General features: G+C 44.8%; 1 protein-coding gene across 1 annotated transcript in view; it reads right to left on the bottom strand.

Annotated features, from left to right (window-relative positions):
* MED4 (mediator complex subunit 4) overlaps positions 1–13,781 on the bottom strand; it is a 47,580-nt gene that overhangs the window by 9,182 nt on the left and 24,617 nt on the right. Inside the window, exons 5-6 of the mRNA XM_073614120.1 lie at positions 11,525–11,611; positions 7,282–7,413 (exon numbers count right to left, since the gene is read on the bottom strand). Coding sequence (XP_073470221.1) covers positions 7,282–7,413; positions 11,525–11,611 — 219 coding nt within the window. The remainder of the gene's footprint in view (positions 1–7,281; positions 7,414–11,524; positions 11,612–13,781) is intronic.

The raw sequence follows: 13,781 nt of genomic DNA, 5'->3' as shown, positions 1-13,781 counted from the left end.
CTGAGAGAAGAGCAAGTAGCTCAGGCTTACCTTTAGGGCGGGACCACCACTTGCAGGACCTTCCTGCCAAATGTCAGGTCCTGAGGAGATGGTAACTCCACTCTATAATGCCTCAGGAATGTGTTCTGGCTTGACCATGTAGCGGCTCTACATATCTGCTCCATCTAAGCTCCGGCCCTTTCCGCCCAGGAGGTTGCCAGAGTTCGCATGGAATGCGCTCTAAGATTTCTAGGAGCTGCTTTACCTGACTGCTCATAGACTAACGAAATGGTATCCATCTAGCTATAGAAGCCGTGGATGCCTGTTGGCCCTTATTTTAGCCAGAAAAATTAACTAAAAGATGGCTGGACCTTCTGAATTCCTTAACCCTTTCTAGGTAGGATAATAAACAGCGTCTGACGTCCAGACAATGAAAAGAAACTTCCCCTTCACTTTTGGGGTTACTACAAAAAGGAAGGCAGCACCACTTCTTGAGTCCTATGGAACTTTGATGCTACCTTAGGGAGGAACAGGGGATCCTGCCTAAGTATAACCCTGTCCTCAAATAAAAAGAATGGTTCTTTAATAGAAAAAGCATGAATGTCACCTACTCTCCTGAGGTGATTGCTAGTAAAAAGGCTAAATTTAAAAGGTCAGGATCCTAAGGGGGGATCTGATCTATCGGTTCAAATGGGGCCTTTGATAACCCCTCCAGTACTAGTGTAAGGTCCCAAGGAGGACACCTGGACATTTGAACAGGGGACAACCTCTCCCTGACCAAGAGAAATCTCTTGATCAGGGGGTGTAAAGCCAAACGTTTCTCAAGGAAACAGGACAGGGCTGAAACCTGCGCCTTAAGGGTCTTGGTTGCCAAACCTAGATCTGCTCCATCCTGGAGAAATTCTAAGATAGCAGGGATCTCTCTTTGAGAAGTCCCTCTCTCCTGGCACCAGCGAGAGAAAATCGCCCAGGTCTTGGCGTAGATACGCCTTGTGACTGGCTTCCTAAGGAGCAGTGTATCCACTACTCTCTCAGACAGCCCCTTCTCCCGCAGGTTCTGCCTTTCAAGAGCCAGGCCGTCAGCTTGAAAAAAGCTGGGGTCTGGGTGGCGGACTGGACCCTGAAGGAGAAGGTCGCCCCGGACCGGAAGGTGAAGCGGTGGGGCTATGGACCAACCCTGCAGGGTTGGAAACCAGGCTCTCTTGGGCCACCAAGGGGCTATTAGAATCAACTAGCTTTCCAAGAGAAACAGTTTTTGAAGGACCCTCGGAATTAGTCCCAGAGGGGGAAAGGCATAGGCCAGTCGGAAGTCCCAGACCTGCGCCAACGCATCTATCCCCTCTGAGCCTCTCTCTCGAGTAAGGTAAAAGAATCTCTTTACCCTTCTGCTTTTCCTGCGGGCAAAGAGATCTATCTCTGGAACGCCGAATTATCAGGGAAAAGACCTCTGGGTTCAGTTCCCATTCCCCCTGCAGAATCGGTTGCCGACTGAGGTAGTCTGCCTCTACATTTAACGTCCCCTTTATGTGGATTGCGGAGATGGAAGGAATCCGACTTTCCACCCAGGACAGGATCTCTGCTGATAGGGATAGGAGTGTTGTAGATCTGGTACCCCCCTGATGATTCAGAAATGCCACTGCTGTGGCATTGTCTGACAAGACCTGCACCTCCAGGCCTCTGATCCTTTCCTCCAAAGCCTTTAGTGCTTCTCCTATGGCCAACAGCTATCGAAAGTTGGAGGAGGCCCTTCTTTGTTCTGAATCCCAGGATCCCTGAGCTATTAGATCCTCCAGGTGGGCTCCCCACCCCCAGAAACTTGCATCTGTAGTAATCCTGAGAGGCTGAAGTTGGCTTCAAAGGAGGCCCCCTTGAAGCCTCTGAGGCCGGAGCCACCAGTGAAGGGAATTCTTTACTTCGACCGGGATGTCCAGAGAGTCTCTTTTTCTATCCCAAGAGGATAGAAGAAAGTGCTGGAGGGGCCTGGAGTGTAGCTGTGCCCAAGGAACTGCTGGGATAGCTGACATCATTAGACCCAGAACTCTCATGATACCTCTGTAGGAGATAGTGCTTGCCTGTAACAGCGACGTGACCGCTGAAATGAGGCCTTCTACCTTGCCCTGAGGAAGAACTAACTTTTGTTCTGAGGAGTCCACCAGGAAACCCAGACACAGCTTTGTCTGAGCAGGAGTCAGCGAGGACTTTTCCCTGCTGACAATCCATCCCAGGGCTTCTAAGGTCTCCATTACTCTGGATAGATCCAGAAGTAGTTGATCCCGACTTAGACTGTAAATCAAAATGTCATCCAGGTAGGGAATCAATGCCACTCTCTGGAGGTGCAGAAAAGCCACCACCTCTGCCATGACCTTTGTAAAGACTCTCGGACTGGATGCCAGTCCAAAGGGGAGGGCTGTGAACTGCCAGTGTTGCACTCCCTCTGGAGAGGCGATCGCAAATCTCAGGAAGCTTTGATGGCCCTGAAAAATGGGGACATGAAGGTAGGCGTCTTTTAAATCCAAGGTCACCATAAACACTTCTTTGAGGAGATGTCTCCTGAGGGAATAGACACTCTCCATGCGGAACTTCTTGTAACGAAGAAAAACATTGAGGTTCCTTAGATTTATAATAAGACGATACCTTCCTGAGGGTTTTGGTACCACAAAAATGTGGGAATAAAACCCCTGGCCCTGCTGGTCCACTGGAACAGGTATAATAACCTCCTGACTGGCCAGCTCTCTTATATTCTGAAGGTTTCCTACCACCTTGCAGGGATCCCTGGGAAGGCAAGTCAAGAGAAACTTGGGGGGTGGAGGGGAGAGAAACTCCAATCTGTAACCCTCTCTTATGATCCGAAGTACATAGGGGCTTTGGGTGATCCTTTCCCACTGAGAGGCAAAGTGGGAAAGTCATTTGGGGGTCTTGTCAACTGACTTCTGACTGGAAAAGAGAACGCCAGTTTTTTGTTTGTCTTTTCCTGCACCCCAACGTCTAATAGGGGAGACCTTTTTCTCGGAGAAGCAATTCTTTGCCTGGGGGCCACGAAAAAAAATGCTTCCTCTCTCTCCTAGGTTTGGTGGGAAATTTTTTCCCCTTCCTCGGTAGATCTGGCTAGAGCCTGATCTAGGCCAGCACCAAAAAGGAGCGTCCCTTCAAAAGGGAGACCACATAGATGGGTTTTTGATGAGCTATCCCCATCCCAGGTTTTAACCCAGAGGGCTCGCCTGGCTGAGTTTAGCAAGGCACCTGTCTTAGCGGTTGTACGCACTGTCTCAACCGTAGCATCTGCTAAATATGCGACCGCATTCCCTATGACTTCCAGAGAATCCAGGACCTCCTTGGATTTGGAGGTTCGGGATACGTGGTCCATTAGTTTACAGACCCACGTGTCGGCATTCCTTGCGATGCAAGCTGAGGCCAATGCGGGGCTCACAGCCGCAGCGTTAGCTTTCCAGGCTCTGCGTAAAATGGTTTCAGCCCTGCGATCCATTTGATCCTTTAAATTACCGGTATCTTCAAAGGAAAGATCCGACTGCTTAGAGACCTGTGCTAAGGAGGCGTCTAGTCTAGGAGTTTTGAAAAACTTTTCCTCATTCTCCTCAGAGAAGGGGCATCTACGCTTCCAGGTTTTATATTTCAGAAGCTTTCTTTCTGGTTCTTACCATTCCCTTAAGATGACTTCCTTAAGGGCGGAATGTACCGGAAGGACCCTGGCCTGAGGTTTAATCAAGCCTCTATACATCCTATCCTGAGTGGACACCTGTGCAGCAGGCTCCTGAATCTCTTCTGAGGCATAAATAGCTTTCAGAAGATTTTCCATGTCATCGGCAGAAAATATATGTCTGCTAGACCTGGATTCCTCCCTCCCATCCTCCTCTTGGCTGTCCACCACCCCTTCATCAGAAAACTCCTGATTAGGAACTTCTAAATCACACTCTTCCTCTGAATAGTGGGGGAGTGGATACTCCAGTATTTCCGCCCGATACCTCCTAGAGGAGGCGGAGCTCTCCTGGGAAGAGGCATCCTTACTAGAGTGAGCCTCTGAATCCCTAGGCTTAAGGGTGGCCTGAAAAAAGACTTTAATGTGGACAGCATCTCAGTTTGCACAGTAAGGAATTCCTTCATCATCTGAGATGTCTCCTTCCCTGTCAACTTCTGTATGCATTTAAAACAGAAGGGCTTTGGATGTTCTGGGGGTAGCCTGTCATTACAGTTCCCACATCGTTTAGAGCGGGTGGAGGATTTCACAGGACGGCTGGCAACCTCACTGGCAATAGCGTCGTCCCCTGAAAAAAAAAAAAAAAAAAAACCACAGGCATACACAGAGTCGGAGGAGAAGAGTTGGGGTACCCTCCCCCTCTAAACCTCCGAAGGCCGGTCAGACTCACCCCCTGTGGTCTCTTCCATGGCCGCAGACCCTGCAGGTCTCTCCTTCTCATGTTCCATGCTAATCCGATCTCTCCCTGGAGGTGCTGCAAACAGGAACGCAGAGGAGACATGGGCGCCTGTTCCCTGTGGCTTTTTATATCCTCTATATGCTGGCTGCATCGCGCCACCGCCGCCGCCATCTTGCCGAAGACCGGAAGTGGTACTGGACCTGAGGTCACTTCCTGCCGCAGCCTTCCCACTCCCCCCTCTTAGGAGAAAGTGATGTCATTTCCTGATCTTCAGGAAAATGGCGCTGAGCTACCCTCAGCAAGGAGAAGGTTGCCCCTGGAAGAAAAGCTCTCCATGCCGCGCGACCCCCGCGAACGGTCGGCGGGCGGGCAGATGAACGGCAGCCCCGGCCAGACCCCAGAACGGGTCCCCTGTGGTCTTGTAGCCAGTAGAAGGAAAACCACCAACTCCTGCAACTGCGCGGCCACCGCACAGGTAAGGAAGGGCAATAGGAAATTTGGCCCCTGAAGTTCTGGGTACACCACCGTACCCAGGGTTCTTCAGCACTCGGGGGGGGGGGCTCTTCCACGGAAAGAAGCACGGTCACCGACCAGGGTCCTGCTTCTGCTGCCTCCCCCCCCTACCCCCCCCGAGACACGGATTGGGAAACCCCCCAGGAAGGATGAGAACCATCTGGCCGGACCCAGCGGCTTCCCAGGCATTTGGTCCGGCTCCCAGGGGGAGACCACCAGCCCCAGGCTTTTAGGTCAACAGAAAAATAACAAACGGTTTCGCTGTGGGGAAACACAATCAAAAACTGAGGAGCATCGGGAGGGGCGGGGGCCTTTAACCTCTTGATTGATTGCGTTTCCTGTCAGGTGGACCAGTCATCTCTCAGGGTGCCGTCCTGGAAGACAACTTGAGAAAAAAATTTTTTTCATTCTTTCTTCATTTTCAAAAACAAATGAGAGCTGCAAAATACTCACCATGCCTCTCAGCAAATAGCTTGGGGTGTCCACTTTCCAAAATGGGGTCATTTGGGGGGGGTTGTGCTATCTTGGCATTTTATGGCCTTCGAAACTGATAGTAAGGAGTGAATCAAAAATGTATGCCCTTAGAAATCCTGAAGGCGGTGAATGGTTTTCAGGGCCCCGTATACAGCTAGGCTCCCAAAAAGTCCCACATGTGGTATCCCCGTACTCAGGAGAAGCAGCAGAATGTATTTTGGGGTGTAATTCCACATATGCCCATGGCATGTTTGAGCAATATATCATTTAGTGACAACTTTGTGCAAAAAAAAAAAAAGTTTGTCATTTTCCTGCAACTTGTGGCAAAATATAAAATATTCCATGGACTCACCATGCCTCTCAGCAAATAGCTTGGGGCGTCTACTTTCCAAAATGGGGTCATTTGGGGGGGTTTGTGCCATCTTGGCATATTATGGCCTTCAAAACTGATAGGTAGTGAGGAGTGAAATCAAAAATTTACCCACTTAGGAATCCTGAAGTCAGTGCTTGGTTTCGGGGCCCCGTACGCGGCTAGGCTCCCAAAGAGTCCCACAAATGTGGTATCCCCATACTCAGGAGAAGCAGCTAAAATGTATTTTGGGGTGCGATTCCACATATGCCCATGGCTTGTGTGAGCAATATATCATTTAGTGACAACTTTTTGTAAATTTTTTTTTTGTCATTCAATCACTTGGGACAAAAAAAAAAAAAAAAAAAATAATAATAATAATAATAATAATAATAATAATAATAATAATAATAATAATAATAATAATAATAATATTCAATGGGCTCAACATGCCTCTCAGCAATTTCCTTGGGGTGTCTACTTTCCAAAATGGGGTCATTTGGGGGGGGGGGGTTTGTACTGCCCTGCCATTTTAGCACCTCAAGAAATGACAGGCAGTCAAACTAAAAGCTGTGTAAATTCCAGAAAATGTACCCTAGTTTGTAGACGCTATAACTTTTGCGCAAACCAATAAATATATGCTTATTGACATTTTTTTTTACCAAAGACATGTGGCCGAATACATTTTGGCCTAAGTGTATGACTAAAATTGAGTTTATTGGATTTTTTTTATAACAAAAAGTAGAAAATGTCATTTTTTTTCAAAATTTTCGGTCTTTTTCTGTTTACAGCACAGACCGCAGAGGTGATCAAATACCATAAAAAGAAAGCTCTATTTGTGGGAAGAAAAGGACGCAAATTTCGTTTGGGTAAAGCATTGCATGACCGCACAATTAGCAGTTAAAGCGACGCAGTGCCAAATTGTAAAAAGTGCTCTGGTCAGGAAGGGGGTAAAGTGGTTAAGCATCTGTGGGGCATCCTCATATGGAAGGTGGAGGAGCGCAAGGTCTCCAACATCCACCAGCTCTGTGATGTCATGGAGGAGTGGAAGAGGACTCCAGTGGCAACCTGTGAAGATCTGGTGAACTCCATGCCCAAGAGGGTTAAGGCAGTGCTGGAAAATAATTTTTACACTTTGGGCCCAATTTGGACATTTTTACTTAGGGGTGTACTCACTTTTGTTGCCAGCGGTTTAGACATTAATGGCTGTGTGTTGAGTTATTTTGAGGGGACAGCATATTTACACTGTTCTACAAGCTGTACACTCACTACTTTACATTGTAGCAAAGTGTCATTTCTTCAGTGTTGTCACATGAAGATAAAATATTTACAAAAATGTAAGGGGAGTACTCACTTTTGGGAGATACTGTACGTACATTTACAGAATTAATAAGACAACTACCGTATTCCCCTTTAGCATCAGTAAAGTCACGTACTAAACAGACAATCTGTTTCTGAATAATGCTCAGTCAAGAAAGCAAAAAATTAAATTCCCCATTTTTTTAATGTTGGGATTGAATAGATCTCATTCTCCAACATTTTTCTTACTAAGCTGAAAAAATGCCTTCAATTTACCTGGTAGTCTCCCTGCTGCCAGTGCATCTCCAGGCAAATGTCCATTAACACCATTTGTAGGTAGGTTACTCATCTGACCCAATAATCCGCTTCGCATCTCCAGATCTGTAGGATAAGGGCGACGTGGATCACCTTTAATGAAGAAATATAAATACATTAAATGCAGGTACAACAAAAGCATAATAATTGAGGTCAACATAAAATCAATACATCTTACATCCAAACACAGGCGGGTTTCACCATCACATGTGGCCATGTCGTATGTTGACTGGTTTAAATAAAACAAAGTCATTTAAAAACACATACATAAGAAGCAGTTTACTTTTAGTGAAAATGAGATGTCAAATGCAGATCAACCGTTACAGATAACCATATACAGTGGCTTGCGAAAGTATTCGGCCCCCTTGAACTTTTCAACCTTTTGCCACATTTCAGGCTTCAAACATAAAGATATAAAATTTTAATTTTTTGTGAAGAATCACCAACAAGTGGGACACAATTGTGAAGTGGAACGAAATCTATTGGATATTTTAAACTTTTTTAGCAATTAAAAAACTGAAAAGTGGTGCGTGCAAAATTATTCGGCCCCTTTACTTTCAGTGCAGCAAACTCACTCCAGAAGTTCAGCGAGGATCTCTGAATGATCCAATGTTGTCCTAAATGACTGATGGTGATAAATAGAATCCACCTGTGTGTAATCAAGTCTCTGTATAAACGCACCTGCTCTGTGATAGTCTCAGGGTTCTGTTGAAAGCGCAGAGCATCATGAAGACCAAGGAACACACCAGGCAGGTCCGTAATACTGTTGTGGAGAAGTTTAAAGCCGGATTTGGATACAAAAAGATTTCCCAAGCTTTAAATATCCCAAGGAGCACTGTGCAAGCGATCATTTTGAAATGGAAGGAGTATCAGACCACTGCAAATCTACCAAGACCTGGCTGTCCCTCTAAACTTTCAGCTCAGACAAGGAGAAGACTGATCAGAGATGCAGCCAAGAGGCCCATGATCACTCTGGATGAAATGCAGAGAACTACAGCTGAGGTGGGAGAGTCTTGTCCATAGGACAACAATCAGTCGTACACTGCACAAATCTGGCCTTTATGGAAGAGTGGCAAGAAGAAAGCCATTTCTCAAAGATATCCATAAAAAGTCTGCAACAAGCCACCTGGGAGACACACCAAACATGTGGAAGAAGGTGCTCTGGTCCGATGAAACCAAAATCGAACTTTTTGGCCACAATGCAAAACGATATGTTTGGCGTAAAAGCAACACAGCTCATCACACTCAACACACCATCCCCACTGTCAAACATGGTGGTGGCAGCATCATGGTTTGGGCCTGCTTTTCTTCAGCAGGGACAGGGAAGATGGTTAAAATTGAGGGGAAGATGGATGCAGCTAAATACAGGACCATTCTGGATGAAAACCTGTTGGAGTCTGCAAAAGACCTGAAACTGGAACGGAGATTTATCTTCCAACAAGACAATGATCCCAAACATACAGCAAAATCTACAAAGGAATGGTTCACAAATAAACGTATCCAGGTGTTAGAATGGCCAAGTCAAAGTCCAGACCTGAATCCAATCGAGAATCTGTGGAAAGAGCTGAAAACTGCTGTTCACAAACAAACACTCTCCATCCAACCTCACTGAGCTCGAGCTGTTTTGCAAGGAAGAAAGGGGCAAGAATTTCAGTCTCTCGATGTGCAAAACTGATAGAGACATACCCCAAGCGACTTGCAGCTGTAATCGCAGCAAAAGGTGGCTCTACAAAGTATTAACGCAAGGGGGGCGAATAATTTTGCACGCCCCACTTTTCATTTTTTTATTAGTTAAAAAAGTTTCAAAAATCCAAAAGATTTCGTTCCACTTCACAATTGTGTCCCACTTGTTGGTGATTCTTCACAAAAAATAAAAATTTTATATCTTTATGTTTGAAGCCTGAAATGTGGCAAAAGGTTGAAAAGTTTAAGGGGGGCGAATACTTTCGCAAGCCACTGTATGTAAACCTCCAAAACTTGTACTTGGGGCCCACTCTTCCCATATTCCTATTATTCTTTAATGTAAAAGGAAGGCATCATAGACCAATAGGAAGACTTGGGAGGTTGGAAACAGCTATTTTTCCCATCATATGCCAACTATAAAACTTCAGGCTTGCTACTAATTTACTTTAAAAAGAACAATTTTTAAAAACATAAAGTGCAGGCACCTAAACAGAACCTCTAAAAGCCTACTGTAACAGCAGAATCCCAGGCCATTTTGACAGGTAAAAACTTTGAAACCTCCTGATCATGTGGAAGCCTGCCTGCTTCTTCGTGCCACCTGACATTCTTACCATCATAGTAATGTACAAATACAAATAGGTTGGGGGAGGCTTTGCCTATCAGAATGGCTAGGGATTATTCTATGATGGGAGGGTCCAAGAGGCTGCTGCAGGTATGTTCAACGTCTAAACTTCATTCCAGCAGCAGTATTTGTTATTTCCATGACCGTATTCTCTTGCTGGCAATAAAGCTGTGTGAAAAATTTAAATAAAAAGAAAAAAATGTGTGCGCTTGCATTAGATACTTAAATCTATATTCCTGTGTGATTGTCATAAATAGATGAATAAACACCATCAGAGTTAATTTTAAGTGTAAGTTAATTAAAAAGTCATTATGCGACACAGCAAATAGCAATATGTAAATCAAATACTAATATTAACCATTCCATACAGATAAATATAGAAAACTTGTGTGCAAAAAACAAGGTTATTCCACCCAAGTGCAAAGTCATAAGTGAAAGAGTTCAAAATTGCGTCATGAGTCGCAAAAAAAAAAAAACGCATATCCAAAGTTCATAAGTTGCATTCCTTAGTGTGTATAAAGGAATAAGGGGACGTGAAGGGACCTCCAACCACCAGTGGATCCAAAGGTTGATAACAGATGTATCCTTACCAGACGCGTTGGGCCTCCTTTATAGCAAGGTCTTAGAAGCATACAGATTTAGCCCTCTGCAGGGACAGGAGATGACAGCTCACCACACGACCGGAGATGATTCTGACACTTCCGCGTTGATGTAAATACTCCCTCGTTTTAAACTCGTGAATAAAGAAGGGGAGAAAAAGAAACTCCAATAGTGTAGTAGATAAAAAAAGGGAATTTTATTGCCTCAGACAACTAGGCATCATACAAAAACATCCAAAATATAAAAGCCGGCAAAATATAAAAACAGCAGAGACGCCCGTGCTAAATTACATGGGGCTCTATGACGATCTGGCATACACTGTGTAGCCACGCCCTACATGTTTCGTGATAGGTCACGTCTTCAAAGGGGCACGTGAAGACGTGACCTATCACGAATCATGTAGGGTGTGGCTACGCAGTGTATGCCAGATCGCCATAGAGCCCCATGTAATTTAGCACGGGCGTCTCTGCTGTTTTTATATTTTGCCGGCTTTTATATGATGCCTAGTTGTCTGAGGCAATAAAATTCCCTTTTATTATCTACTACATTATTGGAGTTTCTTTTTCTCCCCTTATTTATTCACGAGTTTAAAACGAGGGAGTATTTACATCAACGCGGAAGTGTCAGAATCATCTCCGGTCGTGTGGTGAGCTGTCATCTCCTGTCCCAGCAGAGGGCTAAATCTGTATGCTTCTAAGACCTTGCTAAAAAGGAGGTTCAATGCGTCTGGTAGGAATACATCTGTTATCAACCTTTGGATCCACTGGTGGTTGAAGGTCCCTTCACGTCCCCTTATTCCTTTATACACACACTAAGGAATGCAACTTATAAACTTTGGACATGCGTTTTTTTTGCGACTCATGACGCAATTTTGAACTCTTTCACTTATGAAGTTGCACTTGGGTGGAATAACCTTGTTTTTTGCACACAAGTTTTCTATATTTATCTGTATGGAATGGTTAATATTAGTATTTGATTTACATATCGCTATTTGCTGTGTCGCATAGCGACTTTTTATTCACTTACACTTAAAATTAACTCTGATGGTGTTTATTCATTTATTCATCTATTTATGACAATCACACAGGAATATAGATTTAAAGTATCTAATGCAAGCGCACACATTTTTTTCTTTTTATTTAAATTTTTTACCTCATTGATATTTGTGGTTTTTGTTGCAGCTGCAGTCACACTAATTTTTGCTTGGTAGCGCAGGTTTTCTGTTTTTCCTTTTTAATAAAGCTGTGTGCCTTTGTGGATAACACCGGGTTAAATAAAATTAAAAACAAAAATTCTTACCTGGAACCCATGTTGGTGGAGCACACACTGCGTTGCTTGCACTAATCCGATGGGCATATTTAATCAGTTCCTCAGAGGAGATGGCACCTGGGAGACATGTGAAACAAGATGTTTTTATGCTAACTTTTTGAAAAAAATTTAACTGAGAAGTCTTGGGCAAAATTCATCAGCATTTTATGTTTTTAATGCCTAAAGCTGGTATTAAGGAAAAGGAAAAGGAAAGGGAAGGGAAGGGAAGGGAAGGGAAGGGAAGAAATTCAACTTTTGTAACATGTTACAAGTTTACTGGCCCCCACATCCCCCAACCTGGCCACATCATCCATTCACAGTGTTCTGTGAATGAGAAGACGACAAGTCCCAACAGTCTTCACAGCTGTCGGCTGGTAGTTCTCAATGAACTACCATGGCTTTGTTGAGCAACTGGATAGTTCATTGAGACTTACTGTTAGTGTAAGCGGTTTGCTCGTACATCGTATGGACAGGCAGTTTTTCAGTCTGCAGGAGACCAGTATGGCATCAGCAATCTGCTAATCGCTGGTGCAATGCTTTCCAGTCTCCTAAAACAAAGATAGTAAATGCACTTCTACTAGCAAAAAACATGCATTTATTTTTTTGTTAAAAAAAGGTGAACTTATCCTTTAAGGCACCCACGCTAAACTCTCATGCCCCTTTCACACTGCAGCAACTTAAAAGTCATGCGATTTTGCCACGATTTTAGGGAACGGTCTATGGACCTCAACTCGCATCAAAGTCAGACCAAAGTAGTACAGGAACTACTTTGAAGTCAGTGTGACTTGAAGTTGCACAGATATGAATGGTTCTCATTGGAAATCATGGGGTACAACTTGTCATGGGGCCTTAAAAAGGCACTTGTCCAGTCAAGAAAAAGCAACAATCTGTACATAAAGCCCATCCCTCTAACAGTTTTGTACTCACCCCTCCAGCGCTCCACTGCTGCCCCTTTTTCTGTGGCTGCCATTACCAAATACTTGGTGTTCCCAGGTGCAGAAGAGCATGTGTTGCTCCCATGATGCAGTGCTTGGGCCTAGAAGCCACTTGCTAGACATAGGCACAATCACATGATAGAGAGGCTACTATCACTACTCCCCTGAACTCCCAACACAAGCAACAATGGGGATGGTGGAAGCTGCGACAGAGGAAGAAGATCACTGGACAGGAAAGTATTGGCCAGGATGTGGGCCTTAGACACTCTTGCCCCGAATAATCTTATATTTTACAAACCAAAAAAGTTTATTACAGCTAATACACCTATCCTTAACTCTATAAATGCTGGACATTACTAGCCCTTAAAGTAGCTACCATTCTTACACCAAATATAAATGCTGCTGAACAGCTGGTACTAAAACCTACTACTTTTCAAACATGGGTTTAAATGCAACAGTCACTTAATCCTTGTAAACAAGGCGGGGTTTCCTGACCTAACAGCTTTCCAGTTTAAAACCATGATCAGGAGCTGAAATTCCAGAATATACATGGTCAGACTCTGGTCCGATATCCTTTAGAGCCCTTTCACACTGGGGCGGGGGGCGGCGTCGGCGGTAAAACGCCGCTATTATTAGCAGTGTTTTACTGTCGGTATGCGGCCGCTAGCAGGGCAGTTTTTACCCCCGCTAGCGGCCGAGAAAGGGTTAAATACCACCGCAAAGCGCCTCTGCAGAGGCGCTTTGCCGGCGGTATAGCCGCGCCATCCCATTGATTTCAATGAGCAGGAGCGGTAAAGGAGCGGTATACACGCTCCAAAGATGCTGCTGGCAGGACTTTTGTTACCGTCCTGCCAGCGCATCGCTCCAGTGTGAAAGCCCTCGGGGCTTTCACACTGGATTGAAAGTAGCGGCACTTTCGGGTCGGTTTGCAGGCGCTATTATTAGCGCAATAGCGCCTGCAAACAGCCCCAGTGTGAAAGGGCTCTTATAAACAGTGAAAACCCTTTTATAAAGGAGTGGGTTTCCAAGGAAGCTTCTGCTCCAAGTATTCAGCCTACAATTGTTTTTGCTCTTATTCTTTGTTTTTTTTAAAGGATTGCACCACTTGTCCTTTTTGCCTGCAACATGTTCACTTTAAATAGATGTCTTGTGGATATAACAGTTATTGAAGCGATGCATACGAGTTTACGGATTTTTTTAAAGTGGAAGAAAAGCCCAAGACCCCCCCCCCCCCCCCCCTTTTTTTTTTTTTTTTTTAGGCGCTTTAACACTAAAAATAGCACCTGTAAAATGCCTCATCTGCAATCTGTGTG

Source organism: Aquarana catesbeiana, linkage group LG02, assembly GCF_042186555.1.
Source record: "Aquarana catesbeiana isolate 2022-GZ linkage group LG02, ASM4218655v1, whole genome shotgun sequence".
Taxonomy (NCBI): Eukaryota; Metazoa; Chordata; class Amphibia; order Anura; family Ranidae; genus Aquarana; species Aquarana catesbeiana.
The sequence above is the reverse complement of the archived record's forward strand: the minus strand, read 5'-3'. Positions and strand labels throughout refer to the sequence as shown.